The 13,881-nt window shown below is 34.4% G+C and overlaps 2 protein-coding genes across 2 annotated transcripts; both read left to right on the plus strand.

Moving 5' to 3' along the window:
* The first annotated feature begins 910 nt into the window (after window positions 1-910).
* Window positions 911-6,038, plus strand: LOC130641041 (uncharacterized). Its single transcript, XM_057447678.1, has 2 exons — window positions 911-1,175; window positions 5,220-6,038. The coding sequence occupies exons 1-2, from the start codon at window positions 1,016-1,018 to the stop codon at window positions 5,882-5,884; spliced, it is 825 nt and encodes a 274-aa protein (XP_057303661.1). The 5' UTR covers window positions 911-1,015; the 3' UTR covers window positions 5,885-6,038.
* Window positions 6,039-8,305: 2,267 nt separating this feature from the next.
* On the plus strand, window positions 8,306-13,824 carry LOC130641077 (slit homolog 1 protein-like). Its single transcript, XM_057447730.1, has 4 exons — window positions 8,306-8,459; window positions 9,204-10,289; window positions 11,517-11,618; window positions 12,583-13,824. The coding sequence occupies exons 2-4, from the start codon at window positions 9,207-9,209 to the stop codon at window positions 12,601-12,603; spliced, it is 1,206 nt and encodes a 401-aa protein (XP_057303713.1). The 5' UTR covers window positions 8,306-8,459; window positions 9,204-9,206; the 3' UTR covers window positions 12,604-13,824.
* The last annotated feature ends 57 nt before the right edge of the window (window positions 13,825-13,881 follow it).

The following is a 13,881-nucleotide window of genomic DNA, read 5'->3' on the forward strand; positions in this document are numbered from 1 at the left end:
GAAAAATTACGCTGGGTCTCCTGGCTAAGTTGGCACTAGCTTTGTTGTGCTTTACTAAAAGCTAGCTTCGCGCTACTAGCTAAATAGGGCATCAAAAACTTAATTAGCTTACTATTAGAAGAGTTACTTATTCATTAACTTAAATAAATATAAAAAATTAATTGTTTTATGTCGGAAAAGACTGTCTAGAAGGCAACAAGAGGAGAGGAGATAAGCGAAACACAACTTTTCATTATTGAAGATATTATTTCAGTTTGTCTGTTTAGTATTCATATTACTGTGGAAAGTTTATCATTTCTTGAACATGATAGTTTAGTAGACGACGTTTCGACGTTCCTACTAAACTATCATGTTCAAGAAATGATAAACTTTCCACAGTAATGGATGGGAGAAGGATCTCCCGAAACGTCGCCTACTAAACTATCATGTTCAAGAAATGATAAACTTTCCACAGTAACAACTTTTCATAGTTTGCAATTGTTCTGCCATCTTTTCTTACTTCGGCGTTGCCGTGACGACACACGGGGATGTTCCATTCATAGCCGGGCAAAAAACGTATAACAAAGAGCTCATATGCCCCAAGTGAGAAAAAAATACCCAAGGAGAGGCGTCGTGTTTTCAACACGATATAATAATGGTGGCTTCATGGTTTCTTTTCTTGTGATATAACTTAGAAAATATATTAATGTTTCATTCGCGTTACTTCACAATTAAATATAAAACATACTTTTAATAACATAACATCAAATAATAATGTCTTAACTTAGAAATAACGTGGCATAAGAGATCATTGTAAAAAAATATTTTATGTATTTGAAGTAAGTAGCAGATGGAAACCGGGCACTAGAATTTTAACGTGGCTGACTCACTTTATTTCATGAAATAAGAGAACATCAGAGGGCGCCGACTTTCTTTTGCATGTGATTAAATTGTTTTTTCAAAACATAAGCGCTATAGTAGTTGTTGTGTATAATTGAAGAAATAAAAGTTTTAAAAATTAAGTTTAATAAAAAGAATGACTGCTCCTTTAAGTTTAAACGAAGAACAAATGCTGGCCGAGATTGTGAAAATGTATCCCGTCTTGTACGATAAACAAGTAAAAGGATACAAGGAAAAAGATGTTGTTACAAACGTATGGGAAGACGTTGCGAAAGCTTTGAATTTCGTAGAAAATGGTAAACACGTTTCTATGTTTTCTTGTCAGAATGTCTGATATTTTTTAAGGCTAGAGATGGGCTTATTTTGTTGCGGATTTGAGGCTGAATTTCTTCTTGTTCATATTCTTAACGGAGAATTCGCTTTGTAGTTTTTGTTTACCATTTCAATCAGTCAGAATGTCACGTGGTATCACTTTTTTGGTGGAGGGAAAACACAGACGTAGTGAATTTTAAAGTAAAATTAGCAATCAATATAGAAAGAGTTGCGGAGAGGTTGCCAAGGCAAAGGCATTAAGCACGGCAAGGAAAGGGCAAAGGCAGGCAAGGAAACAGGAAGAGGAATCAGGAAGGCAGGGTGGGTAAGGCATGGGAGGCACAGGCAAGGACATAGTAGGCAGGCACCAGAAAAGGCATAGGAAGGGTAGGCAAAGAAAGGCACGGTCAGTGCTGGCAAGGAAATGGAACGGCAAGGCAGGGGTGCATGACTTTAATAGAAAATATCCACCTTACAACTCAAAGATTGTGTATACTCAATATATCTAAGATAAGTATCATATTAGTCCAGGAGTATAGAAAGTATTGAGGTGCAAATATTTCAAATTCAATATCTCAAAAAAAGTCTCAAATTTATCTCAGGTCAATATACAGTGAATCATGTTAGCAGAATTATGTGCCATTACAAGTATTTAAACAATCGGTCATAACGCCATATGATTTTTTGATAAATCTGAGATTATCTTGATTCCAATGACAACAACATTAAAAAGTCAAGATATGGAAATAATCAGAGAAGTCCACGAGAAAGGCAAAAAAAATTTAAAAAACGTCTTTTTTAGTTTCTTGTGCCTACCAGGTATGTCAACACAAAACTTTTTACCATAAAGTGATAGATCTATTACAAAAAACAAAGCACTTTTGGGCTCTATAAATGAAAGTGACAAATCTACAACTCAAAGATTACCTATTATATGAAAGCCTGGTTGTTGTAGGTGCAAGATAATTATGTTTTTCCTAGCCCTGTCCAGGATTCGAACCTGGATTTCTCATTTGCATGAGTGTCATAGCCATTAGACCAGCAGGGCATAAATATATATATATACAAAACTTTACAGGTGAACATTATATACACTTAGGAATTTACAGCACACTGCCTAGTTAATTAACCTTTTGAGAAATGCTGGTTAAGCCACAAGTAACTGTGTTACCTGGCGTAAAACGCTTGGTGGAACAGTTAATACAAATTGAAAACTGTACCACACATTCAGGTGGAGCGCCTTAGTACAGATGTGCAGTATATCGTAAATCGAGTGAAACACACAACATTTAAGGTGTTTCGGGTGTAATTATATTTATCCTATAGCTTGAATAAAAACACAATTTACATATTGTGCCATGTCATAACGAAAACAGTCAGCAAACCTTTTTTATTTTTCACAAAATGTTCCCGGTAAAACTTAAAATATATATATGTACTTTAATCTGTGGTGCGCCATTAGTATAGGTAAAAAAACCCTTTCAAAAAAACTTTAGCACAACTTCTGCTAAATAGAAACACAGGTAATAGCTTGTCGTTAACACTAGGCTGAGTGATTAGTACAGATATACTGTGGCGCACATATACGTTTCGACATAACATCCCTTTCTGAAAAATATCCTAACTTTGGTTCAAATAAACAGACAGTAAACACCCTGTTGTTATCCTACACAGCTAAAACAGTCATTCAGCAATTTTATTTTGCGGAAAAGTTTTTGTAACATTTAAAAATAAAAACACAGTTTAAAACCTGTTATTACACTCCTAAAGCAAAAAGAATCCTGCAATAGTTTATGGGAAAAGTTCTTGTGCAAGATCAAACATTAATCGTGAAATCGGATAGCCGTAATACATTTTTCCAAAAAACTTTACTGCAACTTCGGTTACCCTGCATGACAATAAAAAATTCTTATTTCCAACTGAGCAGAAACTTTAAAATAATAGCAATTAATTAGACTATTGAGAAATTAAATAAGAAATACATGTTTCAATACATGTTGATGATTGCACGAGAACAGCTTGTCAGAATTTAAAAAGCCTCTTAACAGAAAACGTTGATGTTAAAGTTAGAATTTAAAACGCCTGGGTAATAACAAATGCAGATGTTGAAAAATTAAATAATAAAACAGGTATGTTGCACATCCATATAGGTTTAATACCATTTCAAACCAGACATAATCAACATTCAATGTGGCACAGTTTACAAAACGTATAAATCGCGCCAGGTGTTATAGTTACTTGTGACTAAACCAGATTAGCTTAAACTTCTGTTAAATAGAAACACAGGTAACAGCTTGTTGTTAACACAGGGCTGAGTGATTTGTACAGGTAGCTATACTGTTTCGCACATACGTTTCGGCACAATACCCATTTCTAAAAAACTATCCTAACTTCAGTTCAAACAGACAGTTAACAACCTGTTCTTATCCTACGCAGCTAAAACAATTTTATATACTTTGTGGAAAATTTTGTAACATTTAAAAATAAAAATACAGTTTATAACCTGTTTTTACCTTCTCTAAGCAAAAAAACCCCGCAATATTTAATGGAAAAAGTTTCTGTTAAAGATTAAAAATTAAACACGGCACTATGATTGAGTGTATTATCTCAGTCACTGTGTATTATATGTAGAGCTATAGCTAGCTATAGCCAGAAAATCTATTTCTTTGTAGCTAGCTAGTTTTATACTAGCCATTATGATATTGCTTGATCTTTTTATGCTATTAGCTAGCTAGCTGTTCAATTCAAGTAGCTCTAGCTAGCTATTTAAGTTCTATTATTATTCCAGCTCAGTCAGTAGTTTTATGCTAGCTAGCCTTAGGTGTAAGTGAGAATAAGAAAGGGTTCGTTACATGTAAAAAATAGTTAGCCTTTCTTCCTTTTCTTGAACAATACGATATAGCTTTAGATTAACGAAAGTTTGAGTTTTAACAAACAACAAACACTCCTTCGCCGTGCTATAAACAAGTTGTCTCGCTTACTAAAAAATGTACTAGAGAATGACCATATTAAATTGCTGGGTTACTGTGATCCTTTGGACGAAATTTTAATATTTCCATAGTAACCATGATAATTTGGATGTATAGGGACGAAATCCTATATACTCTCCACCGTACTTACTTTTCCTTTATATTTGGCTTATATAATGAGGAAATAGGCTCCGCTACGCTCCGTGCGCTGACGCGCACTCCGCTTCTCTCCGCAAAAAAAACCTACACACACAATGCGTCCACTTTAAAGTTAGAAAATAAAGAGTTTTTGAAAAATTTACTCCATATTTATAAAGAGCTTTTCATTTAAACGGCGTGTTTATCCACAAACCATAATGGATACCCTAAAAATGCGGAACTTTAATTGGTTAAAAAGTATCACGTGTTATTTGCTGACCTGGAGAATTTTTATAAGGGAATAGTATACAATGCGATTAGCCATAACCCGCCAAAAAACAGTTTTATAAGTTCAATCTGGCATAAGTTTGGCTGTTTTTTATTGTTTTTTAGCGTGTTTTTTTTTTCTTTTTTTTTTTTTTAACAAGCCACATAAACACAGATTTTGTGTATGAACCTCACAAAAAATGGAAAACCTGCAGCTAATGTGCGAAAATCTAAGGGTCAGATTTTTAAACTCGGGCCAAGTGTAGAGAAGAAGTGGCGAGAAGGAGTTTTTGAATCATCAAATAGAGAAATTCTTTTTAAAAAATAAGTGACCGATAGGGAGCAGCGTATTTTTCACTTTGTTCATTTTATGCGTTGTGCCCTCGATATAAAGAAAGCAAAAGGGGCCCTGATGACAACAAGGTTGGATAAGTTCCTTATCTCAAAAAACTACGAGCCTGAAATCAACGTCGGATCGTATTTAAGAATGTCTTGGTCAATGTTTACTTTGACTAAGACATCCTTAAAAATGCTTCGTTACGCCCGCAAAGAGATCTGAGGGAATTCGCCTGCCCTATTTGTCGCTTGGCTCACAAAAGTCGGCTACCTATAATCTAGGAGCTATAGTATAGATTTTATCTGTTATTCTTTTAGGTACTAAGGCACAATCACTCTTCATAAATCTGAAAAAAAAGTATCAGAGAAAAAAGCGAGAACTAAAGGAAAGCCAGTCAGGCCCGTCCGAAGCTGTCGCCAGGGCTGAAAAAGCTTTGCGCCCCTACGAATTTTTAAATTGGCTCGACGATTTTTTTCTCACACGGCAAGGTAGAAGAACTATGGATGCTGAAGAAAGTGACGGAGAAAGTTATGCATGCTGGGAGAATTGCAATGCAGCGTATATGCCACGTGAAATACACAAACAGGAACCAGACGATGTTTCATCCAGCGATGATTCTCACAAAATTAGCAAAACCTTTAAAAAAGTTCAAAAGAGAAAAAGAGCAGAAGTATTTCATACAGATGGCAATGAGGTTTTGATAATGAATGACTTTCATAAAAAGCGCGCGAAAAATTTTTTGGAAGAAAACAAGGAAGATTTATTTTGCAGGTCCTTAGCGGCTGATTTAAAAGATCTGCCGCCTTATGAAAGGTGTATTGCAAAGAACGAAATAAGCAATGTCGTTTTCAAATACCAAATGGCATTTATGAGCACACAACACTCGACGCGTAACGCGCGCTTTGAAGTTTCACATTTAAACACTAATCGATCAAGAAGCATGGTCTCATCTCCATTCAATTCCGATTCCGTGAACAATTGATATGTTCAGCCGTTCTTCGTCTTTCGGACAGTTCCATAAACTGTGGTTTACCAGTTCGTATGTTTTTAAAAAGGTATTATTTACAGTAACGCGACATCCTTTTTACCAGTAATTGTCTTTACAGCTAGTCTTCCGAAAGAAGGGTGCTTTAAAACCATATAAAGTTTTGATATTTCACAACTCTTCTGACCGACATAAAAGCGCTAGATTGCAATCACTTCTATTGATCAGATCTCATGCATAACAAGATCCTTGTCCCAGACGATTGCGAAACCCCAGTCCCAGACACTTGCGAGACCCTTGTCCCAAGTCCTGGCGAGAAAAGATGGCGAGAAAAATTTCTGTTACTGATGCACAAGTTTTGCATTCTGTTTGGCTACTACACGCTTAACAGTTTTTTCTCTCAAGGAGTCCGTTGTAAGTTTGAAAATGGCGCCAAAAGAGGTGTGCTAAATGGCACACATTTTTCTAAGAAGTTTAAATTGAAAATTCCTAAAACCTGGTCTCTGTTATTAGCCCTGCCAATTCATATCTAATTTTTGATAGATTTTTAATTTTTTTTTCGAGTTAGCAGTTGAATGAAAGTATCCATAATCACTGCCTCCACTTTCTTAAAAGTGTGTTTTGTATAAAAAAAGACGTGTGTACAACAACGTCCATCTACATATTTTCAGATTGGAACTCTTGATTTTATACAACACTTTTTACAAATTATAGGACAGGATAACAACAAAGTTTAAATTGTTTTGTGGATGACACATTTAATCGTGAATACATTCGAAATGGTATTTTTACAGATGGATTTTTTTACAGATTCCGTAAAAATTAATTATCAATACGGAATTTAAGACAATGAACACATGAAATGTATTGTCCATTTCTACCAGTATGCGACGTTATGCAACCTCTTGTTCAATTTCAGTTGTACTCAAAAACACGTAGAATGTATAAGAAAAGACGCAAAACATTTTACAGAATATGGGTTTTGCATCTTTTATGTTGACTGCGAGTATACTTGGTATATTTTCAACTAAGCGCATAGAGTTATTGTGGGCCATCGTTTTTGTTCCCGGAGAAAATAGACTTTTAATTATTCTAATAGAGGCGATTTTTGTGAAATTTTACATTTTTTTGCCCCGATTAGTTTTGCAAGAACAGACAGTTATTGCTTTTTTAAAAAGATTGGGGTTTTGTAACTTTCACGCATTTTTAAATTAATTGCTGCGTGACTGTATTACATGGACAGGGTAACGACAGGCTATTGTTGCCTGTGCATTTTATTTGAAACAAAACTGCGAAAATATATCTTTTATAAAGGACATTGCGCAGTCAAGAGAGTGCTCTTGTAAGCGCAAAACAGGATTTGCGACATGGTTCACCAATACTAACCGCTCCATCTGGTGTCGTTCACGGTAAATTTTTAGATTTTTACTCGAACTTATTGCGCGAAATAAAAAACGCCTTGCGAATGTGTGGTATGACGGGGTAATGACAGGATGTGGATAATATATTCATTATGAAAGAAATTCCGAAATTTCAAATCGTTATAGATGCTGCAATGAATGTTTGTCACGTCATACACCAGTACTAAAACAATTCGTTGTAGTTCGACGCAGGTTACCTGTAATTAGCGCTTAACACACCGTACGAATTTCCTTATCTCAGCTGGTCTGTTTATATTCTTCAATACGTATTTCAATACTAAAAAACTATGGATATTAAACATTTTATTTCCGAAGAGCACGATACCGTTTAATTAAAATCATGCCTTTTGTTTACGACCTTCATAACGCGAATTTGTAAAATAACGGTGGATGCTATGGATCCAAAATGTAATCCACAAGGTATTCCCTACCATGTTGCCTGTCTAATGCCATGCGCATTCTCGTGGAAGTTTCTGAGAGGTGTTGATTTTTCCACGGACTTACTACTAGTGGAAAGAAAGGTGACGGGGGTTTGCTGTTATTGTAGTTGTGAAGAAACAAACGCAACCAGTTGATTCACACAGAATTGTAGGAGAATTTACACCCTGTACTTTTTTTGTTATATGACATAATTCAGTGTCAGGTTGTTCTCACTATAAAAAACGATAATTTGAGTCTTAGGCTACGACGACATTATTTTCTTATAAAGCTAACTAATATGAACAAAGATATGTTGGTCACTTTATACGTCGAAATAAAAAAATGACGGAACAAATATCTTTCTTGGATATAATAAGCATTTGTTTTCCCTCAACTTTCGGCAAAACCCGAAGCTTGTGTTCTTATCAAATCAAAGTCGTGCAATTAGTTGGTGTGACCATTCGTACATGGTATAATATTCTTTTTTGGTTCGGTCTATTTTGTGATGTAAAAAAAAGGAAACCCGGGCTTGAAATTGTATAGATGCTGGAGTTAATTTAAAACATATAATAGAGAAAATCTTTATATTAAAACAGAACTGACATGTTGCTAATGACTACTTTTACGAATTAAGATAGAAATCTTATGAAACAAAAATCTGGTTATATTTCCTACTTTTGTAAACATAAAACGTTAGCAATAAGACAAGTTTGGATTCTGAGTTATTCTTCGTAAGTTGATTATTTTCTTTTTAAAGGGGTTTTTAGTGCAATTTTTCTCTCTGAAAGTAAAACGAGCCCCATGTCTTGGATAATGGATTTTTATACGTCATACCGCGTTTTTGCAACATAAAAAATAAATAAAATAAATAAGTAAATGTAGCAAAGAAGGGAATGATTATGCATTCTCACGCCCTTAAAACTTAATTTTCTCTATATAAAATTCTGTGCATGTGAGAGAGCCCTCCCTTCTTGTAACACTTTAAGGACAGAACGGTTTTTAAGACCTCTTTTTACAATCAACAAATATTCATTCCAAATTTGAGCTATGATTTAAACCTGAACACAAAATGGTTCACTTTGAGTAATGTTTTGGCGGTTCAACTATGGCACTGTTCTTTCTTGACTTTGCCCGGATATCCCCTAACCTCTTTTCGAACTAGCTCCTAAATTTCCTACACTAGGCTTATTATATTTGGGAAGAATATCGCTAGCCAGAAACTTTCCACGGATCGTGCGATTGTGGAACGTTTACGCTAAAGTTATTTTTTGAAAGTGCAGATAATTCTTGACTCGCAAAAAAAAGTTCCACTAATTTTTTTCTATTCTTTTTTTGTTGTGATCAAAAGGTTTCCCAAAAGACTCGTTTAGCTGCATTTGGATTTCCTTAATAAAAAATGCAAGCATGAGAACATAGAAATCATGGTCTCTCGCGATAGTTCATACCTTAATTTCGAAATGACGTTATGTTTTTAGAAAATGTGGGCGATATTGTTACTCATTGCTTCTCCAGAAGTATTGGCAAATTGCCCACAAAATTGTGTGTGTAATAACACAGAAGTTGTGTGTGAAAACTTGCAGAAACTTCCAGTAAGCCTACCAAAGAACATTAAAAGTTTTACGAGCCGTTCAAATCTTTTTACAACTGTTCCTGCTGGTTACTTTACGAGATCACAATACCCCGATCTACGAAGTATTTCATTCATCCAAGGTAAAATTAAGAAGATCGAAAAAAATGCATTTAAATCCTTGGTAACCAACATCACCATCAAACAAAATAATTTAACATCAATCGATTCTGAAGTATTTAACGCACTTTCTTTGTCGTACCTCGATTTAAGTTTTAACAGTATTTCAAGCATCGCGAAAGATGCATTCGTACGTTCAAGACAACTGAAGGAGTTAAATTTACAAGGTAATCAAATCAAATCAATTGATGCTCCCATATTCGCAAATGGAATCATACATCGCGTTGACTTAACAGACAATTTCCTTCCTTGCTCCTGTGTAGTATCCAGACAATTGCGGACAACATTTCAGAGCGTAAACAGTATCCTTGGAAACTGCAAACAGTATAATAACGAAGAGACATTGTCTCTTGAAGTAATTAGAAAGGAAACTGGACCGTGCCAAAACGGTACATGCTCCAACTTAGATCTATGTGATTGTAAGGATCGCTATATTGGCAGACTTTGCGAGAACGTGAAGCCCATTTGCTACGAAAACGGTCTGTGTGGTAATAATGGCCTATGCATGGAATTAGGACCGAATGATAAAGTATGCAAATGCTTTAATGGTTATTCTGGAAAGTTCTGTACTATAAAACCAACCAACTGTTCTTCAAAACTTTGCAATGACCATGGTGCGTGTGTATGGAACGGGGATGGAAATTTTAGTTGCAGTTGTTTTGAGAACTATTCTGGCGACACGTGTCTTTATAAAAATGTAGTGACAGAAGAGAAGAACGGTGCTGTAACTAGTGTCCTGATTGCTGGCGCTATTTTTTGTGTGATTTTACTTCTGTTGATTGGGATCTTTTTCGTGATGCAAAGGAAATATCAGGTAACAAAAGATTTTTAAAATTTTTTTCCCCGTCAGTTTTTATAAAAAAATTATCTCTTTAATAATAGCCGTATTCCATCTGTCTGTTTGTGCGCGAGAAGAATGTTGTCCTACGGAAACACGAAATATGCGATATACAAAGGACGGGTGGCTTCTCTTTAATAATAGCCGTATTCTTTTTGTTCAAAAGGGTTACCGCGTCCCGTAACGGAAACACGAAACGTAATATATAAAGGACGGGCGACCCCGTGGATTTTTCCATGGGTTATAGACTAGTCTCCTTAATAATAGCCGTATTCAGTCTGTCTGTTTGTGCGTCTGTTTGTCCTTCTGTTACAGAAACACGAAAAACGGTATATAAAAGACAGGCAACCGCGTGGATTTTTTCACGGGTTAACGTCTAATCTACATTTTAATACTCGTATACGTCTGTCTGTCACGCAAAATGGCAGCGAGACACGAAAGGCGGTAAATAAAGGAAAGGTGAACTCGTAAATTTATCTCCAGGCCACCGACTAGTTTCCGTAAAAAGCTAACTGTTATGAGTACAAATGTGTTGGTCAGTTTATATGTAAAAATAAAATGTTTAGTCACAATGGGCAGGTGTAACTAACAGTATCCTAAGACACAATGGCCATTAGTTTAATCAATGAGAAATTAAATTATTACCTTATAGCTACCCCAGCGTGACTTTGGTAGATTTTCTGAGGAGCTTATCTGATCCCATTAAATGTAGTCCCACTAATCTTCCCGTTTTGGCTCTTATATAAACAGACCCTAAGGTTCGTGAAATAAAAGATGTTTGTAACTGTTCAGCGTGAATTCGATATTAGATAAGTTGAATCGTGTGGATTAGGTACTAGTTTTAATTTTTGAGACGTTGAAAAAAGTAAATCTAATTTACAAAAATGACACTCACATTTCAAATTAGTTAAAATTTTTCTCTATTTATTTAACGAAATTAGAATAACTAACGAAAAAGTAACAATGCACCGTAATCACGTGATCATATAACTACCTTTAGCTCTAACTAATCGAAACTAACATATGAGTAAAATATACTGTTGTTATTAAAAATTCTTGTCGAGAAAATGAAAAATTATCAAACAAAAATCTTTAAAACTTTGACTCTTGTAACCATAAGGAAACATTGAGGATTAGATATAATCTTTTTCATTTTACTTTTTATGTTTTAATTTTTCACTTAAATCTTTGTTTTTATAATAGAGAAACAACCCAACCGCATCGAAAGATTTTGTCATGAAGAATAAAGAAGCTGAAGCAACAGAAGAATATAGCACAGCGCGAGATTTGGGTCCATCGTCCAAGGTAGAACAAGAACAGTGATGTTAAATGTGGCTGATAGACAGAAGCTACAAAATCTCTTAACTACAACTTTTTTTATTGTTCACAACACGCTAAGTAAACTTGTAGCAAACTATATGTTTGCCTCTCTGAGAAAGCCTTTTGGTCAATTTAATAAATTGATTTTTACCCCTTTTAATTTTACCCCTTCTTTTAAAACCTTAACCTGTCCTAGCCTAGTCCTGTTAACTTTTCTTTTAAAAGGACGTTCGTTTGATACATAATGCAAATTTTGAATTCCATGCAGATTTAAGGAAAAATTTTAAATAACGAATTCCATGTGAAATCTATGTGAAATACCATAAGACAATATTGTTGATGATTGATCAGATTTTGTATAATCAACGATGAAGATATTGATGATGTTTTGTGAAAAAAATATTCCATTAGAAAAAGAGAAACAAAAAGATCACCAACCGTTTGTTAAAACCCACTTAAATAGGCGCACCCTGAGAAAAACGAAAAATTTAATGGACACCCTGTTTATTTGAAGCAAGTACGGTAATAATACAAAAAAAAATTTCTTATTTTTTTTAAAAAAAATTTTTTGCTCTTAAGATATTAAGCCTCAAAGATTTCCAACTGGCTATTGCATGGAGAGTCAACATAAATTTATTTTTTACGTAGCTTGCAAAGCTAAAAAAAATTAAAACTTTTTGAAGTGTAGACTTTTACTCTTGAAGACATCTTCAAATAAGCAAGGCCCAGAGACGTTACAGCTTGCCGGATTTCAAATACCTAAAAACAAAAGTAGAATTTCAAAGAATCCAAGAAACATTATAAGCAACTATCCTCTAGTGGTTAGTTGTTCTTAGATTTCACTAAATTAGAAAGAAGAAAACAAAATAAAATAAAAGAAACGATTATGGGAAGTCTACAAAGAGATTTTAACACGAAAAAATTTTTAATTTGTTATTTTATTTTATAGATACGCGAATATGTATTATAAACAAGTAAATTCACCAGATGCACAACGAATTCGTTATCCTTTTGAATGCACAATGCTGGATATTGATGAAAATCAAGTCGACACAGTAAAACAAACCTAGTTAAATGTATTTTTTAGGTGAATGATTTTTGACAGTTCTTCTTCCGAATTATCAATTTTCTAACCATTAAGTAGCCAGCTAAATGAGATTTTCACAACGGCACAAGCGTAATACCTCAGAAAAAGGATTGCTGCACTTTGATTGGTGCTCCTGATAATTATTCTTTTGTTTTGATCGTCTGTAATTTAGTAATAAAAAATCTCTCTATATCAGAAGCGCGAACTTGATTGTACCAGTGGACTTTGTTTCAGATAAATATTGTATCTAACTAAAAATAACAATCGAGTTGTTTCTATCCGTTTTGCAGGGATCTTTGCGCGTACCTTATCGGTGAACAATCCGTCGACTAAAAGTGCCTTTTTGGTGGGTGACACAAAATTTTTACCGATGAAATAAATGATTGACAAATATTTTCGGCAGTCGATTATTTCTATCCGACCAATTTTATCCCCAAGGAGGATTTCTTGATAAATTAATATTTTTTGGCCTTAAATACGTTAAAAGAGATGATTCAAAATGAATTATAGAATCTTCTACTGAGAAACCACCCCTAATGACAGCGAGTCAAAGTGTCTTCTAGCAAACCAAGAAGTTTCCGGGTTGTACCATAATTGATGATAATTCTTAATAATTTATGATGATTAATGATAATTGATGATAATTGATAATAATTTATGAGGATTAATGATAATTGATGAAAATATAATGAAAGATAATATCAAAAAATTCTTTAATATACCCAGCCAAAATATTTCGTCGGTTAAAAATTAAGATCATTTAACGCCACAAAATGACCGACGGATTTTTCACCGATATAAGGTAGCTAAATTTATTTAAAATATGTAGTATAATGAATCATTTTTTACCTCTATTTTGAAACACATACATTGTTTTGTTCTCGTTTTCCCATTGAGTGTTTGATTGATTGATTAATTAGTTGATTGATTGATTGATTAATTGGTTAATTGATTGATTGATTGGAGTCCTAACTTTCTACCAAGAGGAGGGAGTGGGGGAGCGGGGTGGTGACTTCGACGCTTTTAATAAATTTTGGCTGTAGAAACATTTCTAGTCAATAGATCTTGCAAACAACTTTCCCGTCCTCCTTATGCCATAGCCGCTATCGCTTACCTAACGGCTAACAAACATTTGGCCTCGAACAGCAATAATATATTTGC

The sequence above is a fragment of the Hydractinia symbiolongicarpus genome, chromosome 1 (genome assembly GCF_029227915.1).
Source record: "Hydractinia symbiolongicarpus strain clone_291-10 chromosome 1, HSymV2.1, whole genome shotgun sequence".
NCBI lineage: Eukaryota > Metazoa > Cnidaria > Hydrozoa > Anthoathecata > Hydractiniidae > Hydractinia > Hydractinia symbiolongicarpus.

Excerpts from the sequence above, each read along its gene's own strand:
- LOC130641077 (XM_057447730.1), top strand. The coding sequence starts at position 9,207 with ATGTGGGCGATATTGTTACTCATTGCTTCTCCAGAAGTATTGGCAAAT. Across the intron at positions 10,290-11,516 it reads TGATGCAAAGGAAATATCAG|AGAAACAACCCAACCGCATC; the intron begins GTAACAAAAGAT and ends TTTTTATAATAG. Across the intron at positions 11,619-12,582 it reads ATTTGGGTCCATCGTCCAAG|ATACGCGAATATGTATTATA; the intron begins GTAGAACAAGAA and ends TTTATTTTATAG.
- LOC130641041 (XM_057447678.1), top strand. The coding sequence starts at position 1,016 with ATGACTGCTCCTTTAAGTTTAAACGAAGAACAAATGCTGGCCGAGATT. Across the intron at positions 1,176-5,219 it reads TTTGAATTTCGTAGAAAATG|GTACTAAGGCACAATCACTC; the intron begins GTAAACACGTTT and ends TTATTCTTTTAG.